This window comes from Sphaerodactylus townsendi, linkage group LG04 (genome assembly GCF_021028975.2).
Source record: "Sphaerodactylus townsendi isolate TG3544 linkage group LG04, MPM_Stown_v2.3, whole genome shotgun sequence".
Taxonomy (NCBI): Eukaryota; Metazoa; Chordata; class Lepidosauria; order Squamata; family Sphaerodactylidae; genus Sphaerodactylus; species Sphaerodactylus townsendi.
The window spans coordinates 34559648-34586756 of record NC_059428.1 but is presented as its reverse complement, the minus strand read 5'-3'; the positions used below and the strand labels follow the sequence as shown (position 1 = coordinate 34586756).

Here is a 27109-nt window from a genome sequence, read left to right as displayed (position 1 = left end):
AGTCAGGACCCAAGCTGCTGCATTCGGCACCAACTGGAGTTTCTGAAGCAGCCTCAAAGGTAGCTACAGGGGTCAGTGCTATCAGTCACAGACCAGGAAAGGGATTTGGGCGTCTTAGTTGATAGTTCCATGGGAATGTCAACTCAATGCATGGCAGCTGTGAAAAAGGCAAACTCTATGCTGGGGATAATTAGGAAAGGAATTGATAATAAAACTGCAAGGATTGTCATGCCCTTATATAAAACCGTGGTGCGACTGCACTTGGAGTACTGTGTCCAGTTCTGGTCACCACATCTCAAAAAGGATATCGAAGAGATAGAAAAAGTGCAGAGAAGGGCAATGAGGATGATTGAAGGATTGGAGCACCTTCCTTATGAGGAGAGGCTGCAGCATTTGGGACTCTTTAGTTTGGAGAGGAGACGTCTCAGGGGGGATATGATTGAAGTCTATAAAATTATGCATGGGGTAGAAAATGTTGACAGAGAGAAATTTTTCTCTTTCTCACAATACTAGAACCAGGGGGGGCATTCATTGAAAATGCTGGGGAGGGGGAGGAGAGAATCTAGGACTAATAAAAGGAAACACTTCTTCACGCAACGTGTGATTGGTGTTTGGAATATGCTGCCACAGGAGGTGGTGATGGCCACTAACCTGGATAGCTTTAAAAAGGGCTTGGACAGATTTATGGAGAAGTCAATCTATGGCTACCAATCTTGATCCTCCTTCCTTGATCTCAGATTGCAAATGCCTTAGCAGACCAGGTGCTCAGGAGCAGCAGCAGCACCAGAAGGCCATTGCTTTCACATCCTGCATGTGAGCTCCCAAAGGCACCTGGTGGGCCACTGCGAGTAGCAGAGTGCTGGACTAGATGGACTGATCCAGCAGGCTAGTTCTTGTGTTCTTAGCTCTGCATAAAATGAGTTGCAGTAGTTTAGTTTGGTAATGACCATTGCATGAATCATTGCTGCAAAGTCGGGTCAGGGCCGATATGGTACCCATAGTCTTGCCTAGTGCAGCTGAAAGAATGCCAGACGTGCTTCATTTGTGACCTGTGCCTCCATAAACAAGGAGACATTCAGGATCACACCAAGGCTTCTGACGGTGTTAACTGCACACTGCCAAAAGTTGGAAGCTGGCTTTTTCCATCTACCTTTCTCTGACCCAACCTCAGTGCCAAGTGAACATATGTTGACTGTTACTTTGAAAAAGACATACGTGCAGCATGTACATGTGTTCACTATAATGTGAACTAGATTTTTGCCAAATGCAATAAACAGGCAAGGATTAAGCTTAACACACAGCACAGTGGCAATAATTGGTAGCACTACAATGGATGCATATGCATTACTGAGTGGATCCATCCAGTATTTAACTTTGAAAATATTTGGCAGAAGAGGAGAAAATCCCCCCTTCCCTTAAGCCCCCTCTAAAATAAGTTTAGCACTTGTGAGACTGCCAGTCAGCTAAGGTTTTACAAGACTTATTGTCATTGTGATTTTTCAGATGAGTCATTTGGTATACTGCCCCCAAAGGCACCTCATTATGATTCAGTTTGCAGCCTATAAGATGGCTCAGGCTTTTGGGGCTTCGCAGATTGGAGTGGGGGCTGCAGTTGCTCGGCATTCTGAAGTCATAACAGTGTACTTAGTTGACACCTTTGATGTAGCCCCTAAGACGGCACCTGCACCTCCCACTGCTGCTCAGAAGACGTCAGGCTTACGCAGAAAAAGACTTCAGCTTATGAATCCTGCATCTCATTCAGCTCTCTCTGAGAGCTGCTTTGGCTATCCTTAACTAATCCCCACGCTTTCCAATTCTCTCCTACTGCCTGGGTATAGTACAAAGGCAAATATTTTTCTGCTTGATATTATCAGGTTAAACACTAAGTCTGTGTCCATGTTAGAACTCATAGAAGGTAAGTTAAAAGCCTTATTCCTATCCTGATGTGTAGATATTAATGCACGGTGGAAAGAGTATTTCAGATGTCTGGTAGCTGCTGCTTTTTTTGTATCGCTGTTGAATAAGATTGTAACCTAGCAGTAGCTTGTCTAAGAAGACATTTTTATTTTGTAGCATTTCTCTCTCAACGCTTTTCAGTGCATGGTTAGCGTCTTTTGCTTGGATGCTCTGTATTGTGCCTTGCACTTCTGTTTTAGGATTTTGCTGTTAAATTTACAGCAGATTTTATGTACATGCTACAAAAGATGCTGATAGCAAATGAATCAAGAGTTGAAAAGAGCCATTCATATTTATGAGAGTTAATGGGTGTAGTATCTAAGGGGTTTATGGGCAGTTTGGGTTGAAATGCCAGAACCCTGAAGAGTTAGCTCTCAGGTAAAGCTTAGGTCAAAGGTTCTTTGTAGAAATCTCTGCAAGTAACTGACCTGTTAGAATCAACAGTGATTTCTTCTACCCTCTCCCTAGTATCACCTTTTCTATGCAACAGAGATCTTAAATTCCTAAGGAGTACCATTATGGGGCATATTAGGAAAGGAGTGGAAAGCATTTTATTCAGAGAGTAATTGGCAAAGCAGGAAAAAAGCATATGGCTGAATATCTTTTTGCATGCACAAGCACTCTGGAATTGGAGACGGATTTAATTTCATTAGTTATGTGGTCACACAGTGAATACAGATGACTTGATCACTTTTGTTTAAACACATTCTTAAGGTGCACTAGTACTGAATGATTCATCACTGTACAGATCTAAGAGCTGCCTTTTTAAAAACTGTTGTTATCTGTGTGAGGAGAATAAATGGATGAAGTAAGAAGTAGTAGGTTAATCTGGACCATATTGGTTGCTTGTTCTTCTGTCTGGTTGTTTCAGTGATTCACAGGTCCGACGTCATGCTTGTCTGTTTGTTTGCCCTTCTAGTTAATGGAACACCTGGTAGCCAGCTTTCTACTCCCCGTTCTGGGAAGTCACCAAGCCCTTCACCCACCAGCCCAGGAAGCCTGCGGAAACAGAGGGTAAGAAATCTGAGATCTAAGAGTCCCTGAGGAAAATGTCAAATAGCGTTCTGCTGTCTATCAGAGTTGCAAACTTTCTACCTTCTGGGAACTTTTTGTACATTTACTTATCAGCTGACAAACCCCAAGGGATACAGGAATGTATTTTGCCTGTTCAATTTCATAAGTCTCCTGCTGGTTCTGGCTCTGCCTATTTCCAGTTTTTCAGAGAACATCTGTAACTAATATATGTGGCACATGTGCACACTGGCACAAGTTACTTTGGCTCTGACCATGTATTAGCTCTCCTCCCTCCAATAAATTATGTCAATGAGCACTCATATCTGCTGAAGCACTGTGTGCAATATTTTTGAATGTATAATCATGTGTGCGAATGCAAATATACACGGTTGCTTATATGCATACTTTACCTTCATGGAAAAAAATAATGTGAATGAATGGAAGGAAAAGAAAGCCATTGCAAGTATCTATTGTGTATGCATAGTGATCCTGGTATGTTCAGAAATCAAACATGAAATAACAGTACAACAAATGTATTACTATCACTTTGTAATACTGGGTAATCCCAAACTTCAAACTCTAGGCAGGGAGGAAGGGGCATTCAGATAGATTCGGAACCCTATAGGTCTGTGGAAGAACCTCGCATATTGCAAAGATGAAAAGAAAAGCCTTCCTACTACAATTGGTTTTAATTATTTTCATGTTGGTCAGCTGTGATAAACATGAGATAAGTGTACCCACACTACATGGAAGAGGTATATTTTAACATGTATACTTCTGCATATTACCATAAAACATTAGAATATGAAAGCTGTTATCTTTCCTCTGAGCTGAATTAATTCAACCACTTTGGATATGATCTGAAGGCATGTGGTAGAGCAACCTTGATGAAGGAATCTGCCTGGGAATTTTATATTACCACCTTGAGCTCCCTGTAGGCAAGAATGTGATTGACATTCAGTAGAGGAAAATAATACAAAAAAGATCCTATGCTGGCACAAAAATTCTAGAACAGCACCCACAATACAGAGTAATTGGCTCTGGATCTAGAGGTAAAAGCCCAGTGACTTTTAACCAAGAAGGGAATACCCTCATAGTTTCCAGTCAGGTTACTCCTCCCTAGGGACAGAGGTGACAGATTGTTCTGCTTGTTGGCTGTCCCTGTTGGGCTGTAATATTGCTTCAGCCCAGTTGTGTGCATCACTTCCGTATCAGTCCCACTTGTCCATAGTTTCATAGATGTGGATGAGGAGGCTTTCAGTGTTTTTAGGCCAACTTTCTCACCATACAAAATGTTCTATCCTGCATACAGTACATGTGGAACCATATTTTGAGCGGCTTCCATGGGTAAATATTGTTTAAGCCGGTCTTAGTAGGATTCTGAGAATCTTGAACCAATGACTCAAACTTGGGAAATTGCAATTCATAAAGCTGGAGTAAACTACAAGAGAATAACAAATGGTTGTAAGAGCAAGAAAGACTGGTTTAGACTGAGACTGATAAAAAAAGCAGGAGGCAGCAGGAAAACTGAGGTTGGGTTTGTCTATATGAAAAGTCAGCAAGAGGAACAGAGAGTGGTGTCCAAGACATAGGCGAAGCTACAAGGGGATGGCGGGGGGGGGGGGTACGCCTCTATGCCTATACACTGGGTGCACCTCTATGCCTATACACTGGGACTGGAGTCTTTCTAAATTTCTGTTCAAGAAGACATGTCTGTTGAGGCTCTAGAACATGTGGCTCTAGAACATGGCAAATAACTCCTGCTGGGGCTATTTTGGCTCAGGAAAACAGCATGGTGGAATGTTTGGTCTCCATCTGATCCCATGCCATGGTCCCAAGCTGAATTGGGCCCCTTCAAACCTTTAAAATGCCATAGCCACAAGTGCTGTGAGGAAAGTGAGTCTTGGCCATACATTTTGACATGGTTTTATGGAGAATGCCCACACTTGTGTAAAATTAATCCCATTCAGTTTTCTATTCAGCGTTCCAGAAAATACAATGCGCTGTCATTGGAAAATTAAACATGAGAATTGATTCGTCCAGCTTTAGTGAAGGGGCAAAATAGAATAAGCAACCTTTCTTTGGAGTATTAACCTACAGCCATATATTATATTTGGGTTAAAGTGACAGCTATTATTTTTCTCCATGCAATTGTGTGTATAGGCATAGAGAAAATATTAGAGCATAGGATTTATAAAAATTGCAGTGATAACATAAAAATAGCTGCACCCCTTTATACCATCATTACTAAGCCCTCCCCCAATTTACTGTAAACATTCCTTCATTGTCACATATCATGTCAGAACACACACACACATATACATACATACATGTTGGTTGATTTTTAAAAGAATGATATTATGTCTTCTCAACCCTTTTATACCTAAAGGTAACTCACAATCAATGTAATGGGAAGCAAAAAATATAAATAAATAACTTCTCCACAAAAGTTTTCAATTAAAAGTTGAAAGCCAGGATGAAAAGAAAACGTTTAGTAAGGTTAGGCAATCTCTGATCGAAGTAAATTACATATCTGGAGAACTCTCAGGGAGAAGGCCCTCTCTCTTGGGGCCACACACTTCTGTTCTAGAGAAGAGGAAACATGGAGGAGGATCTGTCTGGCAGATCTGAAACTGTCAGGCCAGAACACATGGAGGAAGGTGGTTCAATATGTGTGTTACTCCAGACTGTTCAGAACATTCAAGACAAATGACCAGCACCTTGAGTTGGATCTTGAAATGTGGGCAACCAGTGAAGTTCTTCCAGGACAGGACAGACTCTGTAGACAGTGATCTGGCTGCACTATTTTGTGCCAATTGAAGTTTTCATCCCATCTTCAAGAAAAGACCCATGCAGAGTGCATTGCAGTGATCCAATTTGAATGTGGCCAAATTATACTTGCTATGGAAAGGCCATATCTGTCTCATTAGCCTAAACTGGAGGAAAGTATCTAAATGTATCATCAAGCTGTTAGTCCTTCTTCAGAGGGAGAGTGACTTCCATGTAGAAGAGGTTGTCTCTGCGTTCCTTCACTAGTTTTATCTACCTGTCTTGCATAGATTTAGTTTTCAATTTACTGGTCCTCCTCCAGCCCAGTACTACTTCCAAGCTCTGATCTGGGGCATTTCCTTCCTCACCTGACTCAAAGTGGAGAAATAAAGCTGATTGTCATCTATGTACTGATGATACTGAATTCCTAAATCCCTGAATGGCTTTGGATGTAAAAGTACACTGAGAAGTCTAGGAGAATGCACAGGCTCATACTTGACTATGCCCTGGCATAAGTCATCTGTAAGGGTTACTGAGGCAGTTTTGCATATCAAACCAAAACCAGATTGAAGTGGATCCTTGGAACTAGTATCATTCTGGCAGCTCTGGTGCCGAATGGCTGCTACCCCACCAAGGACTGTGCTCCAAAATGGCATATTTGTCACAAACCAATAGTTATTGAATTGTCTGAGTCCAAAGAGGACTGCTTCAGCAACAGCCTTTCAACCCTCCAGTTGTAGTACCACCCCCCTTCAGTTTATTAAGTAGGCATTTTAGTCTAATTGCAATCAGAGCAATTAATTATTCAAGGATTTCAATAATTTAACACAGAGAGTGATTTTCAAATGAGGCTTTTATTTATGTCAAAAACAGGTTTTCTACATCCAGAATCGGAAGTTGACATGATTTCTATTCTCTGATTTGCAAGTTTGGGAAGGGAAGAGATTGTGGGAGGGGACAAGAAGAGATTAGCACTGGGATCCTGATCTGTACATGCAGATTGGTAGGAGGGAGGTGGGAAATTGTCTTCCTGTATGGCAACTCCACTTATGCTGTTTAGGATCTAAGCCTAGAAGCTGAGATGCCAGGGTAGGCTTGAGATTTGTACTTGTAATTAGCCCTGATCAGATGACAATTTAATGTTTGAGAACCATGTGATTTGTCCGCAAAAACTTGCCTGACAGCCCCTCACCAGTATCTAAATATTTAATATGGAACTTTATGGGACCCCATAGGCCAAAGACAAAGGGACTGAATCAATCCCCCAGCACTACCTTCTGAAATCTACCTTCCAGGTAGGACTGGAATCACCAGAAAATGTTACCTCCCAATCCCAGTCCAGATAGGAAGTTCAGAAGGATACTATTTTGTTTGTTTGTTTATCACTTAGATGCCCACCCCTGAAGATTTAATAGACCGCCCACCATGATTGATGGTATTAAGACCCATTGAAAGATCCAGGGCAGGGGTCTGCAACCTGCAGCTCTCCAGATGTTCATGGACTACATTTCCCATCAGCCCCTGCCACCATGGTCAATTGGCCATGCTGGCAGGGGCTGATGGGAATTGTAGTCCATGAACATCTGGAGAGCCGCAGGTTGCAGACCCCTGATCCATGGGAATCACTCCTTCTGCTCCCCTCCCAGCTCAAGAGGTTTTGCTTGACCCCTTCGGCTGCCTCTCAGCTCAAGTCATCTACTAGAATGACCAAGGCTGTTTCCCATAACAGGTCGAAACCCAGATTGGAAGGGATCTAAACATTTTGCCTAATCCAGGAAATTCTGGAGTTGCCCAGCCATCACCCATTCAATCCCCTTACTCAAGAATAGAATATTTGATATTAGTTGATTATTATTGAGAACTCCTGTCTCAGGATCACTGGCATATCTGGGGGGGGGGGGTCCGAGCTCCAGGCACCACTTCATGGGGTGTGCCCCAGTCTGGAACTTTCTGCAGAGTTCACAACTTGGTTGCAGATGCAGTTGAAGGCTGGCGAGCCCATCTCACCACCTGCAATCTCTATGTGGAGATTGCGAACAGGGCCAGCAAACAGGCCTTGCCCCACCCCCAGCTCCACCTCTCCATATTAGGTTGGAAGTGGAGCTTGGGGGTAGATCCAACAGTATAAAACTAGAGGGAAGAGAACAGCCAGCTTCAGTCTGAGCCCGGTTGAGACCAGGCTTGAATGTAGCTCTAAGCTGCAGGCTTTAGGCCCAATGCCACTCCCCTGATGTTTGCACTGCCATCAGTCAACGTGAAGTCTATGGTGATGATGACCCTGCCTACTCAACCTGCTATCTGTTTGTCAGTAATGACCGAGATGCTGTGTGACATGGGTGCCTTGTCAAGAAGCCTTGACAAACTTTGTGATTACCAGCCCATCAGCCCTCATCTGCCTAGCACTGGTCTCCCCATCACCACCCAGAATGTCGTTAGGTTGCCACCAGTGCACCGTCAGCAAGAGGTATGCATGATGTGGGCAGGTCCAGATATTGTACATAAGTGCATGGTTCTCCCATGAGCACTGAACAACTGTTCCTTCACTTGATCCCTGCAGCCCTGTACAGTGAGAGCATCATGCTCCTGCTCATTGTGGTATGAGAAGTGGACAGACATTTTGGAGCAGTCTGTGGAAGTCAAAATCTTTCCCTCAACTGATCCAGGCTCTACTCAGCTGGCACTATGCAAATCAAGGATCCTCAATCACCTAAAAGTGATTCAAGACCAAGAATGTGTGGGGGCATCCATGCACCCCTAGAGCCACCTTCTGTGAAGAGATCAGGGCACACATGCTGTATCTAGGGGGCACAGGAAGAGATGGCCGAAGAGGAAGGGGTTAAGATGGCAGCAACTTAGGGGGCCTATTGATCTCTTCCTCTTGGACCACCTCTGACCTGTTTTCCTGTCTCCCCTTGGAAGGCCTGCTAGGCTCTGGAGGAACCAAAGGGAAAATGATGCTCAAAGCTCCTCCTCTAGATCCTCCATAATCCTCTTGGCCCCTGAGGTGAGCTCTAGAACCAAAAGACAGCACAGGCAGCTCTTCCTCCTGCTGCTGTGAAAGCTCAACAGCTGGAGGAAGGACAGCCTGAGCAGCAGACCCCTCCCCAGTGCCTGCACCTGCAGTCCCAAGTGCAGGCAGCACTGCTCCAGCAGCTGCTTCAGTGAAGAGTGCCCTGCAGGAACTTCTTCATTGCACCACTCTGCTCCAAGGTAGAGTGCCTTTACATGTGTCATTGGAAAACTGGGGGAAGGAGCCAAAATATTTCTGGCTTTTCAGCTATACTTGAATTGCCACCTTTTCTTCTGTTCGACATATCTGAAATCACATCTCTAATGTAAGAAATCTGCAGTGTGGATTCCACTGTCACTTTTCCAGACATGATATCATCAGCTTGATCACTGGATCTCTTGGTAGAAGAGGGGGAGACATAAAATGAATAAATGATTTAAAAGTTGTAGATTGATGAAGAAAGCGACAAGGTCCAAGGATTGATAACGATTATGTATGCTTGGGTTCCCACTCTTCACCCAGTAGTCCCTAATTTGCTGTCCCCCAGTCCAAACACACATTTGAATCACTAGGTGACTGCCTGACCTTAGCCTACCTCCCATTTATGCAGACTGTTGGGACCTTATGTCCTAATATTCAGAGTTCACTCTCATCTTGAATGAAGGTCTTTCCCTTCCCTGATTCCCTTGCCCCCATACCTGTTTCCCTAATGGCCTATTCCAGCTTGCGTCAGAGTTTTTGGGGTTCTAGATTAAACTATTTCTCAGTTGTTCTGTGAGTTGTTGAAGCCAGCAACAGTTTAAGAAATACATGAATACAATTGTGGGAGAGGGGATTATGGAGGACAATCTTTTCTTGCAATAAATAGATACTTTACAATGCAATCCAAAGTAGAGTTAATGTTCTTCTGAGTCCAAATTGGTTTCAAGAGCTGTCACTTTCCCTAGGGTTGGAATGTTCATCACTTTTTCGTGCTTGGAAGGTTATATCTTAGATTTATACCCTTATCAATAGAAAGCCATACTGATAATTCTAAATTTTAGACATCTGTGGAGTTGGTGGGCAAATTATGATTATTGTACACCCCTTTAAAGAGAGATCTCATTGATCACTGTACTTTTCTCCATCCCTTCTAAATAAACATATCTTTGTAGCTCACCTTAAGTGATGCTGCTATCAATTCTATACATTCCTTCTCTTTGAACATCCTCTATTTATCTGTACTGCGTATCTCTGAGACATGTGTTGTGGTATGTAGATGGAATGGGAGGGACCACATATACTCCACACCTCTGGCATTTGTGGATTACTTGATTAGTCAAAGAATGGTTGAAGTAGGTGTACAGGGTGAGTGAAGTTACACAGTCGAAGGTGCACAGATATTGTTGCACATATACTTTGTTTCTGTCTACTGATATGTAGCTGGTTTGCTTGGCTACCATCTATAAGAGCCCAATAATGAAAGTGTCTTCCGCCGCCCCCCTGAACTGGTATTCTGCCAAAGCACTTCTATTCCCTCATATACTGAGAAAAAAACATGCAAGGTAGTTTTATCATCAGAGCATAGCCAAATTCTCAAGAGTCCTGCAAAGTCTTAATGAACTATTTACAAAGTATATGTTGTTTAAACAATCAAGGGGTAAAATGACAATATGGTTTTTTAAAAAAACAACAACACCATGGTAAATATTTGATCAAATGAATCTGTGTAAATTTAAGATTTTTTTTAAATTGTTGCCTTTCTGGCTGGCACCAGGTAAGAATTGATCACAGTAAAGTTGTGGTGCAGCAAATCAAAACGCAGTAAACAAATGTATACTGCCCTTCATCTTACAGGACCTGTATCGCCAACTGTCTGCGGATGATTTGGATTCAGTAGGAGACTCTGTGTAATAAGAGAAAATGGAACAGTGCTTAATGGTTTGTGACTGAGTGAAGGTCTAACACTTTCTAAGAATGTAGTTAGTTACTAATTGATATTAGTAAAACACAAAATAAATATTAAATTGTTTGTTCACATACATATATATTAACCATACATTGATTTTATGTACTGAACCTATGCAAAGGGTGTAGCTTAGAGCATTCATTAAACAGGGAATTGCATTGTGCACATCTTTCAAAATGAAAATTGGACAGGGTAACTGTAACGAAAAGAGGCACTGTTTTTTAAGCTCCCATCAGATGTCTGCTGTGTAGAAACACTTATTTAATTGTAACAGGGACACCTGCAGATTGGGCAGTCAGTACACTCAAAACTGTCATGGAGAAGGTTAACCAGTCCAGGCACATACTATGGTTCTGTTTTCCATCTATTGATGTGGGGGTAGAAAATGTTGATCTCTCCAGTTGTGAGCCCCAGTAGGGCTCTTGGCCCCTCCTATCAATTTAAAAGTTTGCACCAGAGAAATTCCTACTGGATCAAGTCCTTATAAAGCTGATACCAACCACCAATTTAACACAAACATTAACCATTTGTATGACTATTTGGGGAATAGAAGCTTGATGCTTTTTTGCAATCATGGACCTCTAAAGTGCTAGCTTAATTTTAAACTGCTACCAAATAGGCTTGGTAAATACCCTAAAAATCCCGTAAAATTTGGATTCAGATTTATTCAGGCATAAAATTATCTGTATGTCCCGGTGGCGTATTTACCCAGGGATGAGGGGTACCCTTTGCCCCCCGAGTGCCACATACCTGGTCATGTGGGGGCGCAAAATCAGCACCCCATGTGGCCAGAAAGAAGACGACAAGGCAGCAAGAAGTCTTTCTTCTGGTGCCCTCGACCCCAGCCATGTCATCATCAACATGGCCCCCTGCTCCCCCCTTGCTCCCGGCTTCCAGGGAGCCATGAGCCAGCAGCCCCTTCTGCCCTCCCCTCTGAGAAGGCAGAAAAGACTGCCATATATTGGCCACCAGCACTTGCTTTTATAGCATGGGGTTTAGGGGGACGTGCCCACACCCCCAGGGCAATGTGGGGGCGTGGCCATGCCTTCCCCACTCATAAATTCCCCATTGGCTACAAATTCCCCATTGGCACTGCAAAGCAGAAAATCTGGGCAAATTTCTTGGGGTGGCTGTCAGGGGTGCATTTTTAAAGCTAGCTTTAAAAATGTGCCCCCTGCAGGCCAAAATGCGAAAAACACCAAAAAATACCCCCAAAGTCCAAATTGCATTTGAATTTATTCATATTCGGGCAGGACATATTCAGCTGATTTTTGCCCAAATATGACTGAATTTACCCAGATTCAGGCTGAATCTGGTATTTGTTTTACCCGAATCTCCAAGCCTACTACCAAATATACAAAGTACATTATTTAGAAGCAACATTTTAGATAAGCTTTATTTACTAAGCACAAGCATTGATTACTTAATTTTGAATTTAAAAATTTGGCTATTTAATCAGTCTATATCACAAAGCCCACAGCAAGTAATTTTACAAATCTAGGACAACATTCCATAAGTTATAACTTTACTTAAAATCATTGCAACCATTTCATTGCTTTACCAGGGCTCTTAACCCTATTATGTAAGCCTCCCTGGAACTTCTGGGTAGGGCGGGGTATAAATGGAATAAATAAATAAATTTAGTAATATTTACTATTCTATTTCTGGGTTCTTCATAGTTACTAATCAAAAGATGGTGGCCTTAGGTAGTATTTAGTATTATATCCCAACATGTCACCTTTGTTGGTGGGTATCATGACAAACTTGTATATATCTAATGTGTGACTGTAGGGGAAAGAGAAGTATTTTCCTCCCTTATGTGTTTTTCTAGAATCATGTCATTACAAGAGTCTGGCTCATATTGTTGGTTTTGAGGTGCCATTTGAGTTTTCTGTTTTAAGAAGAAACCTATCAATTAGTTTCTAACAAATTAGACATCGGCCTATTGTATTGGATAAACCAGTGGTTCCAAAACTTATTTGGCCTACCGCCCCCTTTCCAGAAAAAATATTACTTAGCGCCCCCTGGAAATTAATTTTTTAAAAATTTTAATAGCAATTAAACAGAAAGATATATGTATTAATGTTTCTACCTGTGGCCATCACCGCCCCCCTGGATCGCTGCAGCACCCACCAGGGGGCGGTGGCACCCACTTTGGGAATCACTGGGATAAACTAATGAAAAACTTCAGGAGATAACTATTTTGCCTAATGCACTGGGCAAATCCCATCAAATGACATGGGTTAGTTTGTTTTTCAGGTTATTCCCAGTAGGTGATATAATCCTAATTCATTGATGATAGATTGGCTTATGTTGGAACCAGTTACCAGAAGAAAGAAAAAGAACATGAATGAAATCACTTTTTGATCCTTGAGCTAGTTTTTGGAAAATATGAGCCATTTTAATTTATTTTCCTCTGTTTCATGGACATAGAAGTCCATTAAGATATAAGACTGCTCAGAGGATTCATACTGCCACTAAATTTAAATTATGTGGCTTTGTTTAGGCTGTGGAAAGACTTAATCTTAGAATTATTAGTTGGTGGGCATCATGGCAAGCCTGTATCTAAACTCTCTCAAAGGATATTCTAGGCCAGGGGTAGGGAACCTGCAGCTCTCCAGATGTTCAGGAACTACAATTCCCATCAGCCTCTGTCAGCATGGCCAATTGGCCATGCTGGTAGGGGCTGATGGGAATTGTAGTTCCTGAACATCTGGAGAGCCGCAGGTTCCCTACCCCTGTTCTAGGCCATAGTATTTAATTTGTTTCACATAACATTTCATCAGTTTCACATAACATTCTGATTAGGGCACTCTTGTTGGGAAATGCATATACTATTTATTTCTAAAATTAACGTTTCTGATAGTTTGAAGACATAGTTTATAGGCAGTGACATCACCTTTTATGTGGACATGCATTCCAAATTTCAAAAGCAGAAATGAATAAAAATGGAATAGGGTCATCGGGTCATTTAAGGCAATCAAAATCTGTAAGATGGCCCTGCAATTTTTGAAGATAGAATTTTTTAATACTTTGATTAGTGCAACTTCCAATATTATTTGATGCACAGATATAATTTACTTTTAGAGGTGGTCATTCATTGCCCCAGCTCTTCTAGCTCCTCACAGTTTTGGTTTTAACATAAAAGTGAGATGAGTGATTATTGAAAGCTAATTCCATCAATTTAGCTTAAGATATTTCACTTTGTGCTGTTCTTGGGGTTCCACATTCCCCAGGAGCAGCACTGGGGAGGCATTTGGAACTCCAACAGGATGAGGAGGTGACAAAGACACCCGCCATTGGTGGATCCCCATCAGTCAGTTGCCATTTTGGGCAGGATCCAAGCCACTTACTATTCAGTGGATTGTATTTATTTGACTAATATTTAACATTAAATAACTGTTAATTTGGCAGTTATAATGGAAACAAATAATATACTGCTGGCTAAAAATGTGCTAGTAACACTAAGAAGCAGTCTGTTATTCAAGTTTTAAAAGATTAAAAGATTGGAGCAAACTTACAAGCTGCTGCCCCAATCCCATCTTTTCATTTAGTATTTTAAATCAGTGTTACTGTTGGTATATTGGAAATCACGTAGTTCAGGATCCAGTGTTTCATTTCACGGTGCAAAAAGACGCTTTGAATGAGAAGTATCTTTTTACTTGTCTGAGGATAGTCAGTCCTTTCCCCTGTGTGGATGACCCAAGTCTTTGCACGTGGTTTACACATAGTATAGTTGATTATACATGCCACTTTTGTTACACACAAAACTTTGTAGACAGTATTTTTGGTTTTGCTCACAGTAGAACAGAACTTCTGGATCCCAACCATAATGTTGTAAAATATGGATCCTGAAATTAGGGGAAGAATTTTGAAAATGTATATTAATGTGGATGGGAATGAATCAATTCTAAGTATTACTTGAGTAATAGTGCTTGATTTAAATCAGTACTTTTTCCAATGTTAACTCACAGTTTATATCTAAATCTTAATTATGTTGAGTAGATTTATTTATATTGATGTGATATGGCATGTGGAGCTGTAAAAAAATGCAAAGGTAAATCATAATACTGTTACAATAAAATTCATACACCTGGTAAATGTGTGTGTATATAAGACAATTGATATTTACTTGAAAAATTACGTTTGGGGTGACTTTTCTAACAAAAGACTACTTTATGATCCATTTGCTTCGAGGCATTTGTCTATGGAAATATCTTTCAGACAACCTCTATATTTAATCTCTACCTTTTGAAAAGTTGCAGTACTTGTATATGAGAACACTTCATGTGAGAAAATGAGAGGTTTAATATTGATATTACTTAGGAACTTTCACACAGTACTGATTTTGTACAAATTCATAACAGTAGGTATTTTATAACATATGAAAAGGTTAGCATATACACAGTGAGCCATGGCTATCTTTCTGGTTGTAATAGTACAGCCAGCAGTTAGAATGGCTACAGGTTCTCTGTGTCTGGCACCTAGTTCACAATAACATTTTCTCAAACTGAATATTTCTGTAAATGATCATATGGGAAATTTATTAATATAGCCCATGAATTGATTGTATTTTTATATACACACACAATTTGTACTTGCCTATTTGTATGTCTTTTGATGCGTGTATTTATGCATATCTGTTTAAATTATTCCTGGGTAGCAAAGTATGGATGCTTATCTGTTGACTACTTTAAGGGAATTATTACTATTTATTCTGTATAATCATCTTTATTGGATTTATCTCCTCTACTAAAAGAAAATGACAACATTGTGAGTGCTTGTGGATGAAATGAGTTTATAAATCTGTGCCATTTTCTTGGAGGTGTTTTTCATATTTCACTGATTTTTCTCTATAAATGCCCAAGTAATTGTTAATTGGCAAAACTTGTAAAATGTTTTAAAGTGGTGGTGGGTGAGTGGTTTTGTTTGCTAATAAATCAAGTCCCAAGTACTTTCTTTTTGTACCATCATGCTGTGCATTGTACATATGTTTCATATTTGACCTTGCCAAAATTCTTTGCTGGATTTTAAGATGTAAGCTATATAATAAATAAATGGGAAAATCTATTTTAAAAGTTCACTGGGCTTCTTTTGAAAATGAGGAAACCAGGGGGAAAAAAAATCTGTCCTATATCATATGGATTTTTGGTCACATAATGGGATTCATAGATCTTAACATATTGCCCTAAACAAGAATATATGCAGTGGCTTTTAAAATTGTAAAGTGAGTGTTCTGAAGAAAGACAGAGCTACCCACTGTCATATCTGAGTTGTACCCAGAAGTGATATACTGGCCCAGAGAACTCTGGTAGTTGTTTTCTTTTCCATGGCTACAATCTGTGGGACACTTTCCATCACAGCTGGAGGCCAAGTAATTCTAACTGTTATACTCTTGTGTAAAAAAGCCTTTAGAAGCAGTTTCCTCACGTCACTTAATATGAAAAGGTTCCTGTTGAATCAAGGAGTACTGAGCTCTAAAAAAAAATGGTTCTTCCAAAGGACATCTTGAATCATGCACAGTGGACAACAGATGATTGTGTTTACTAACTAGAACTACTTCCACTTCTCTGGGTGAACACTTCTTAGTTAAAAAATCATGATCTGAGTTTCCATTAAATAGAACTGTACTGGAAATTTGTATCCAATCTTTGGTTGGTTCAATTCAAATCAACATGCAAAATTTAGTTCCCTGTACTTTGCCTCTTTGCTCCCTAGTCCACACCTCTTCTCTAACCTTCTCTCTTTTATTAATAGCCCATACAGTGCAATCCTTAACAGAGTTTATAGCCTTCTAAATCATTTGAAGTTGGTGGGTTTAAAAGACTGTAAGTCAATTTAGGATTACAATATTAATCTTCCTGTTAGTGGCACCTGTTGGACATTTTTCTTTTTAATCATCTTTCCATACAAAAACTGCACTGTCAGCATTGTATTGCTGATCCTTTTTCCTGAGCAGCTCAAAGAAGTCGGCCAGTAGTTACAGAGCTGAAATATGTCATGTGTGAATCCCTTTTTACCTCATTACTCAAATAATGTCTAGTTATTAAAGAAATATATTACCTAGGAAGCAACATAAAAGCAGCAAACATAATTCCCTGACAAACTAAACTGATAATAAGCAAAATACTTCAATTATTCACTTATGCTGCCTCACAGAGACCTGCTTGCAGCAGCTAATAAGATAAATAATAAGATAATAAGATAAATACAATACAATACAATACAATAATAACTGCAGCAACTTAAAACAAGCCATATCTTCAGGGATGGGGCGAGATACAAATCCAACAAAATAAATAAAAATAAAATAAATACATAAAAAAATAAAAACCCCACAAAACAATAGTTAACAGCTTAAAATGATTCATAAAGCATCCCTCAAGCTAGAAGAAGATCATAAAAACAACTGCAAAAGATGGCACCCTGCAATTAAAAACTTGGATAATAGATGTTTTGGCTTGTTTGTGTGCATGTTTGTTCATTTATTCAGTTTATAACTCTCACCTTCTCTTCAACAGGGGACTCTGGCCATTTCACATATATCATTAAGGATAGCAAATGTAGCATTAAAACTTGAATAGATAAAACCTGTAAATGCAAATAAATACAATAAAAACAGATTATAATTAAAATTTTAACTAGTCATCAGTTTTGGGACAAATCTGGACAGCCAGCCAGCTTACCTACTCTCTTGGTTTGGTACTTAAGAAAAGAAAGGTGCGAGGTCCAAGGCGGGAGAACATTCCAAAGGCAAAATACAAGCACTGTCTCTAGTTTTTATCTGCCTTTTCTAAGCAGGGCTTCTTAAGGGGGTTTTAACTTTTAGCAGGTAGAACAGAATGGGAAGAGGCAGCCTTTTAAGTACCCAGGCTTCAGGTAAGAACCAAAACGTTGAATTCTTCTTAGAAATAGATGGACACCAAGTACAGAGAGTGATGTGTCCCTGTATCCAGCCTTTGGCCATAGAAGTTAATTTTTTCCTTGGGGGTGGTGGCACTTGCTTGGTTTTACTACAAAAGGCAACAAAAAGATGCCTTTCTATCAGAGGTCATCAATGTGACTGATAGCAATTTTAAAATAATTGAAAAGTAATAAAAGCCAATGCAAATATGGTAATCAGTCATCTATCAGTCAATCCAAAGGCCTGTATGCTTATGGGAGCATCTGAGAAGAAGGTTTTCTCATCAGTCTTTTCTCAGGCAAGGCAGAAACATATGGGATATTTCATTCATTGTTCTAAGTCTGAGCAGGTTAATAAATCTCAATGGTGTCAACTTTTTTTTCTTGCATTCCAACCCATTATCAATATCCCAGCATTCAAAATTCTCCTTCCTTACCAGATCAACCATTATGGAACCTAAGTCATAATGGAACCACAGCATGAAAGATGAATAGAACTGTTCATCCTTTATATGAAGTTCTTCCTAAAGCACTGCTAAGTTTTATTTCTGTGAATGTAGACCCATTGTGTGGAATTACTAACCTTTCTAGATCCAACAGATATGCCACTCATCCTGTGCACAATTTTTTTTCTTTCTGCCTTTCTCTTGAACTATCTACCTTTCCACAGAATGCATAAAAATGCAGGTTTGGCTTCTGCAATGCTATGAAGTGAACTTTCAGTCTGATGTCTTCCTTGAACCACTGTTCTTACTGTGACTTTGCTAGTAAGCACAGCTTTCGCTTTGCTGCAAAATGGTTCTCCAGTAAAAAAGCAGAAATGCCTTTTGCTTATATTTACCTTACAACTAACCAAAATGCTATCCAGGGACACATTAATGTTGGTTAAATGTCTTAACTGCCTTTTAAAATATTGCTCATCTGTTTGCTGGCATTTTCAGTAGGCATGTTTGTGAAATGCTGAGTAATGGAGGGTTGCTTTTATTACGTGTATATTTTAGAGCTTGGCATTTTAAAATCAATCGAATATCATGTGATCCTTTAACCAGCATTCCTATTTTATTTCTTTTTACTTCACAGAAACCCAGTTCAGATATCAGAATTTTCAGCGTCTGAATTCAAACTGTGGCTTTAGATGGATTAAGTTTGCCATAGTGTTTCTTTTTTCTTTCTTTTTCCTTTTTCATTTTCTTGTCTTTTTTTTCTTTTGGGGGGCTAGAAAAACAGGTAAAAGGGCTAGACAAACAGATTTGCTAGCCTCCAGATCACAAAGAAAATGTTTGACAAAAGTAATCCACACTGGTTTTGGAAGATAAAATAAAATAAAAATGGAGACATCTGGCAAAGATAGCAACTAAATTTCTGGACATTGCTCTTTGCAACTTTACTTCCATAACTTTATTACTGGTTAAACAAAATCATACAGGGCAAGTGTATATATAGGAGAAGAAAAATAATAAAAAATCAAATAGCCATGTTTGTCTGACTTTCTATCATGTTTTTCTCTTTATATTTGAGAATTGTCCTTGGGTCTCTCTCCACTTTTACATATGTACAAAATAATTGCAGAAGTAATCTTTCAGAAAGATGTGGTAGAAATTCTATAGCACTGATGTTCCCTTTCCAGTTGTAGAGAGATTGTGGTATGATGGCCATCTGTTATATGAACTTGAGCTGGGTGTGAAGTACTCGTACCAAAGAACCAACCCCGCTTTTATGAAGCCACTTTCTTTTAACGTAAGTGTGCCATAAAAACAGCCAGGTGGCCAGAAACTTAAGCAAGAGCTCACTCTCAAAATTTGTTAAGAGGCGATGACATTTCCTATGGTGCAGACTGAATTAAAATTAAGACAGGTCATTTGTATTAAGCACTCCAGGTTCCGTGAAGGCTTTTCAGTATGGAATTCTCCCTTTGTAGTAATCCTAATGTGATCTGCAGCTGTGTGTGTGAATTACACATGTGCATTTCAGGATACTTGTGAAATTCATTTTACCACAAGTAATGCCTAGGTCTTCAATAGTGTATGGCATGAATGTTTTAGCAAATATGAAATAGTCGTGGCTTAATGTCGTAAGAAAAGTAGACGTTCACTAAATTCTTCTTCCCATAATTCTATAAAAGGTGTCGTGAAGAGGAACAGATCATTGGCCAGAATCTAAAGAACCTTATATTTATATATCCAAGAGAACTTTTGAACTGTGTATCTGTCCATGCGAACTAACCAAGTAGTTCTTGATATGCCCAAGTACTAAGATGGGGGTGGGAATTACATTGGGAATTAGACAGGAAGGCAGTAGTTAGCCTTAAATGTTTGCAGAAGTGTCTTGTGTAAGTTCTAGTTCAACTGTAAGCAAATTGTTTGGTTAGATTTCATGTCAAATTTTATTTATTTACTTTTTTCTGCTGCTTTTCCATTCAAACAGGGCTTTCAAGGTGGTGAACATCAAAGCATGAAACTTTTAAAATATTGTAACAATTTAAATCATGTATGTAAAATATACATAGATAAACAGTTCTTCCATGATCTGAAGATGTTTTCCATATCAAAAGGCAGCCATGCTGGGATCCAAACAAATACTACTCCAATACAAAGTCCTTGGTCTTCGAGTGGGGCTTGAATTATAATGAGAGGCCAACAACCTACTTTGATATTTCACATGATATTACACATGATAATAAGATCACTAAATCATGATTTCAAAATCGAGATTCAGAAGTTCAGATTCAGATTGAGAACACTGAACACTGAAATTCTGGACAATTCAGAAGGTTACTATGCCAGACTGCACAGGGAGGCTATTGAAATTCACAAACACCAAGGCAACTTCAATAAGAAAGAAGAGACACTGAAAATTAGTAAAGCTTGGCTCCCAGTACTTGAAAAATGGACTAATAACCCCACCCGCAATACAAATGCACTCAACCACACCTTTGCATAGCAAGTTCCACCCAACACTTAATGATTGGCTCCCCACCCTGAGACATGGACAATATACCACACTAAATTTTCCCTTCTCACTAGACACACCTCTGAAGATGCCAGCCACAGATGCACGCAAAACATTAGGAACAAGATCCACCAGACCACAACCACTCAGCCCGGAAAACCCTCCAGAACCAAAGATTCAGAAACTTTGGCACAAACCAGCTGAGGTTGTCCCAGTGGCAATCATCACTCTGGGTGCCATTCCGAAAACAAAAGAGCTGCGCTTGAAACTCTTCAAATTGACAAAATCAATGTGAGATTCAAAAGGCAGTTTTGAGATCTGCGTGAATACTATGGCACCATGCTACAATGTCCATCGCCTCTAGGTGAGACTCAAATTGTAAAGAACTGGCTGCTGTGATATAAAACAAAATTTAAAAATTTAAAAAATATATCCTGTAGCTAAAAATAAAATGATCAGTGTTAAAGATTTGTGTATATTTTTGTTGTCCAATACAGAATGAATTGATAATCTTTTTTAAGAACAAAGAAAAGAAAATCCAACTAGCTATATCAGTGATTTGGAAAACATATTGGTATGCAGTTCCTTTCCCCCTCTAGACTATGGGCTAGTCAAAGGGTGGTAGTATCGATACAGAAGACACAGGAAAGCATCCACAAAACCAAGAGCGAAATGTTCAGTCCACCTCATTGCTGTTTCAAAATCACTGTCTTCATTGGGGGTTTGGAGGCATAAGCTTTCAAGAGCCAAAGCTGTCTTTTATCAGATACTATAAAAGAAGCTTTGATTCACCAAAGCTTATACCCAAAAAATCTTGTTGGTATCTAAAATGCTACTAGACTAAAATCTATCTGTTGCTTTCTATTCACTTATTTATTTCTGTCTGGCAATACTCTTGAATAGTACAATATTGGAGTATTATATTTATGCAAGAAATTAAGAAATGAATTGATAGAGCTTAGACTTTTGAGAATCCAAATTAAATTTAATATGAACTTCCTCTGATATATTACCAATAATTTTGGTGTCTGATGCCATTTCAGTATATGTTCAAAACAATTAAAAAATTAAATCTTCCAAGACTTACAACTAAAGTATAATACGTGCATTTTTGCATGAAAGAAAGGATGCTACAGAATTACAAGGTCTGCCCTTTAGACTATGCAAGATTCTGTTGGTTTTCTGTATGGGAGAAGATAAAACTTAAAAAAGAGAGCTAAATAAATTCTGCTGAAGAAGAAAAATAGGATTTATTGGATCCATAGATAAATCATTTAGTAGTAACAATGGAGATAGGGAGGTCTGTTTTCTTTAACCCTTTGCTTCTCTTCAGTTAACAAAATTAATTGTAGATACAATGTTTTTTTTAATTCTTTGGTGCTATTAAAGAGTCTGCCTACAGATTCAACTGAGTGCAAGAATTTCACAGCTTTGGAACCGATGTGACCTTATATCCATTTTTTCCAAATTAAACTGTTTTATTAAAAATAATTTACAAACTAATGTTTAAATGTTAATGTTTTACTTGGATTTGAGGGAACTGGTTTATCTGGCTAAAATGCTGTTAAAATGTCAGACAGTGGCCTTTTCTGCACAAGTGGCTAAAATGCCTCAAGAACATTTTTGAAACCTCCTTTACTACGAAGTTCGTCCGCACTCACCTCCTCCAAAAATTTGGATTATTCATTGCAACTGTGCTTCGATAATCCACTGATTTGTTGCTTTATTAATTTCTTGCTTCATTGCTTTGTTGATCTTCAAAAACAGCTAATCAAAAATAAAAAGGGGGAAACTATATATTCCAGGATAAATTGATTACAACCATGTACTTTTTGAGCTGAAAAGGCACCCAGGATCAGAGCCTGTAGAGTACATATCCTGGGAAAACATTAAGCAAAAAGCTGCAGGCACAGACAATCCCTGCAGCACCACAAAATGTCAGGCACAAGTGGCAGGTGAAACTGACCAGACAACTTTAATGGTTGGGCAGGAAAAATAAGATGTCTCCTCAGCTCCTGAGCTCTGCACAGCAAGAGGAGATGACTTGCAGGAGGTGACTGGAGGGGAAGGGGGAAATCCGTAATATTCTAGGCAGAATAGACTCTCTTGAAGTCTTTTGCAATGAGTAAAAATGTGATTTTAAAAGAAAAAGAAAATAATACACTAAAGACAATTGTCTTGCTTGGGAACACAGAAGTTGGTCATCAACTTGGTGCTATTGGGGGGGGGGTTGTCTGTCTTTGAATTTCAATGTATAATAAAATATTATCAAAGACTTTCACTGCCAGAATCACTGGGGTGTTGTGGGTTTCCTGGGTTGTATGACCACATTTAGGTAGCATTTTCTCCTGACGTTTCACCTGCATCTGTGGCTGGCATTTTCAGAGAATCCTCTGAAGATGCCAGCCACAGTTACAAGCAAAACATCAGGAGAAAATGCTACTGCTGAAAATATTAGGAGCAGCAGTGGTGTAGGAGGTTAAGAGCTCATGTATCTAATCTGGAGGAACCAGGTTTGATTCCCAGCTCTGCCACCTGAGCTGTGGAGGCTTATCTGGGGAATTCAGATTAGGCTGTGCACTCCCATACACACCAGCTGGGTGACCTTGGGCTAGTTACAGCTTCTCGGAGCTCAGCCCCACCTACCTCACAGGGTGTTTGTTGTGAGGGGGGAAGGGCAAGGAGATTGTAAGCCCCTTTGAGTCTCCTGCAGGAGAGAAAGGGGGGATATAAATCCAAACTCTTCTTCTTCTACTGGAACACAGCCATACAACCCAAAAAGCATAAGCATAAGCATAAGCATTTTATTGTCATTGTGCACGCACAACGAAATTTACAGCAGCATTCCTCGATGCACACAATTTCAGACTCATACCCCATCCTCACTTTCCCCTTCCTCCACCCATCCCTACACAGCCCCAAACACATCAACATGAAGCTGCAGAGTTTAGCATAGCCACAGCTCTAGAGTAGAAGCTGTCTCTAAGCCTCTTTGTCCTAGTTTTGATAGACCTGTATTGTCTGCCAGATGGTAACAGTTCAAAAAGAGAGTGTGCTGGATGAGACGGGTCTCTCAGAATATTTTGGGCTTTTTTTAGGCTTCGGGAATTATAGAGTTCTTCCAAGGAGGGGAGAGGGCAGCCGGTGAAATCCTCTGAGCCCGGTAGTGACCACCCTTTGGAGCGCCTTCCTATCTGCCCACTGTGCAAATCTGGAGAACCATACACAGTGATGCAGTAGGCTAAGATACTCTCTATAGCACAGCGTAATGATAAGGACACCAGGAGTTTTCCATCCAGTTGTTGTTTCCTTAAAAGTCTCAGATAGTACAGTCTTTGCTGGGCCTTCTTAACCACCGCAGCAGTCTGTACGCCCCAGGTCAGGTCCTCTTTAATCATGACGCCCAGAAATTTAAAACTAGCCACCTGCTCTACTTGATCTCCATTTATAGTCAAGGGCTGAATTTCTGAGCTATTCCTTCTATAGTCCACTATAAGCTCCTTTGTCTTGTTAGTATTAAGAACCAGGTTATTTTCCCTGCACCATGAGAGCAGACGGTCCACCTCACTCCGATCATCACTCCGATCATCACAAAACCCACATCACTCTTGTAATAAGATCATTTTAAAGATAGTCTAGGTGAGATGTTGTTGCATCCATAGTGGTAACATGCAATGAAGAATAAAAATGGCTTTCAAATGTAGGAAATGGTTCAAATGTAGGAAAATATTATTTTATATCAGAGTCATTTTTATGTTGGGGATATAGATTGCCTCACACATACATGCACAGCCACATATTTCACTGCTTGTATTTTTGATGTCTACATGCTGGGTGCTTTGCATAAATTGTAAGAAAAATGCATGTACATGGTAAACAGCAAGAGTGAAGTATATTCTGCACAGGAGGTATCTTCATATCACAGTTGAAACAACCCTAAGAGGTAATGACAACGTTAGTGTGTGTGTTGTGTTCTCTTACTGGGTTATTACATATCCTGCCATTCTTGGGGAAACTTGAGCCAAATAAATGTGTAGGCAGAGCTGGATTTTGAAAACATGTTTGAAATGTACTGAGTGCTGTGTGGGTATATAGCAATTAGCACAAAGGTTTCACTGTTGGAGCAATCACCAAACTGGTGGTGGCAATTTTTCATCTTTAGCTGAACAAAGATTTATCCTGGTACTCCCACTGTTGGCAATAGGGTGTGTGCTACATAGACAAAAAGATAGAAATCACAGTTTGCATTAGAGGGTGAAGTCACAGAGTTGAATCCCAGCATGTGGTTTCCTGGTGAAGTTCTAGAGAAGTTCTAGTTCACAGAAGTCTCAGAATCATCAAAGTTATAGTAGCTGGAGAGATGATGAATGTGGGTCTTCTAAAATACATAAAACGGTGGTGTCTTATGAAGTTGTAGAGAGGTTCTCTCCTGCAGCCAAGAATGGAACCTAAGTGGACTAATAGCAGATGATTTTCTGTGCAGGGTGCAGCACATGAACCAATTCAGGCAACCATTTTGAGGCATATAGGGAAGAAACTGAAAGGAACTGGGTGATACAATCATCATGGTGGTTGGAGGAGGGAATGGGCATTGTATTACCAAAGGTATTCTGAGTTGGCCATGACCTGGATGGCCCAGGCTAGCTAAGGCTGATTCTGCATGGGCCAAAAACAGCAGTGTGAAAACGGTGTGAAAATGGTGTAAAAGGGTTTTAAATGGTGTAAAAGGATTTATACTGTTTTCACACCGTTTTCACACTGCTGTTTTTGGCCCATGCGGAATCAGCCTAACTCTTGCTGGATCTCAGCAAGGTTTGCCCTGGTTAGTACTTGGATAGCAGTTTGCCCCGGCTAGTACTTGGATAGGAGGGCTTCTAAGGAAGCCCACGGTTGCTATGCAGAGGGAGGCAAAGGCAAACCACCTCTGATAATCCCTTATCTTGAAAGATCTTATGGGTCCCCATAAATCAGCTATGACTTGATGGTACATCATTTTGAGTTATCTCTAAAAGGCTGGAAACGAGGATGCCAGTAAAGAAAAAGAAAGAGAGAGAGAAACACTGGGAAGAGGTTTAACTGCTTAAATGCTGAGAATTTTTTAAAGTTGCATTTTCAAAACAAGACCAGATAAATATGGTGAATTACTAGATTGTATATAAAGAGAACTTGAAACAAAAAAAGTGACAATGCAATATATTTAGTTGCTTGCAGGATTGCTCACCTAGATTATTGAAGAGAGGACCATCGGTCCAGATGATACCTTGCCGTATAGACTAGCCTTATTGAAGAATTTTTTAAATAATCCAATTTGTCTTCCCATCTCTTTCCCTCCCCAAATCTGTAAATATTTTCAGAGCTCTCAGCACAGCGGTTCCTCTACCTCACTAGCATCTACCAAAGTCTGCAGCTCCATGGATGAAAATGATGGACCCGGTGAAGGTAAATGTTTGTCAGAAAATTTATATACATATTCAAAATAGTTACAAGATGGCATTGGAATTCTATCACTGTAAACTTGCGGGAAGTGTTTTGGGCATTAGATCAGTATGAGATCTGCCTCACAGGGTATTGCCCTGTAGTTTTAGCCCCACCAAAGGGTTGTGGTAAATGGAGGCATCAGTGTGGGGAAGTTTGACAGAGAAAGCAGCATAGTATAAAAGATGAGGGGTGGGTAGAGAAGGATAACCACTTGAAGGAAAGTGCAAGGAAACAGAAGAGGTTGACAGAGGGAGACAAATGGGACATCATTGGAGGTGAAGTCAAACTGATGTTGCAGTCTAGGGGAGCAGTTTATGAGCATCCTGACGAAACAGGCTGAGGGAGGAGAGACTAAATGAACAATATGGCATGGGATTCCATGGTACGAAACCAAATAACACTAGGGGCGATTCTGCACTTGCGTTATCGACCTAAGTTCGAGCTGCGTTCGACCTAAGTGCTCCACACAACCACTGGGATTGACGTGATTTTGTACCAGCTTCGCCCCGTGTAACGGTCAAATTTATGACTCCAGTTGGGAACTACTACTTTTTTCAGGGAACCACGCTCGAACTCAGCTCAATTCCAGTAAAGTGCAGAATCTCTGGTGCCAGGAGTCCCCCATTCAGCCAATCACAGTTGAGTGTTTGGGGCATGCGTACAGCTGGCCAATCAAAAACCGCCATCTTCGTCCCTCCATTCCTGTGGCAGTTTTTTTATAACGTGTATGGGGATAGACGGAACATGGCTGTAGAACAGTGGCCAATCGGAATGGAGCGGTGAAGAGGCACAGGATGTTTCTGCCCTCCGAGCTGGGGTCAAGCTGGTTGCAGTGGGGAACAACAATGGCTTCGACCTAGGTTAGTACCCTTCTCAGGGAACTGGGTCGAACCTATTTTACTCGTGTGCGGAATCGCCCTAGAAGTGTTATTTTGTAACCATGACAACCAGAACTATATGATAATTCCATACATGAATATCCATGTCTTCTCTGCCTTCATATAGGCAGTATCTTAAAATATTGTATAGGATATGTACTTAGAGGAATATCCAAAGTATTTGGGAACAGTTTTATAGAAGAA

General features: G+C 40.1%; 1 protein-coding gene across 5 annotated transcripts in view; it reads left to right on the top strand.

Moving 5' to 3' along the window:
* The window catches only part of DCLK1 (doublecortin like kinase 1), a 246933-nt gene that overhangs the window by 160719 nt on the left and 59105 nt on the right, over window positions 1-27109 (top strand). For 3 of the 5 annotated variants that reach the window (XM_048494604.1, XM_048494602.1, XM_048494603.1), the window contains exons 6-7: window positions 2876-2970; window positions 25904-25988. In XM_048494604.1, the coding sequence (XP_048350561.1) occupies window positions 2876-2970; window positions 25904-25988 (180 nt within the window). Of the gene's footprint in view, window positions 1-1592; window positions 1916-2875; window positions 2971-10585; window positions 13285-25903; window positions 25989-27109 lie in introns of those variants that run through there. The other 2 variants (XM_048494606.1, XM_048494607.1) reach the window with 2 other exon arrangements.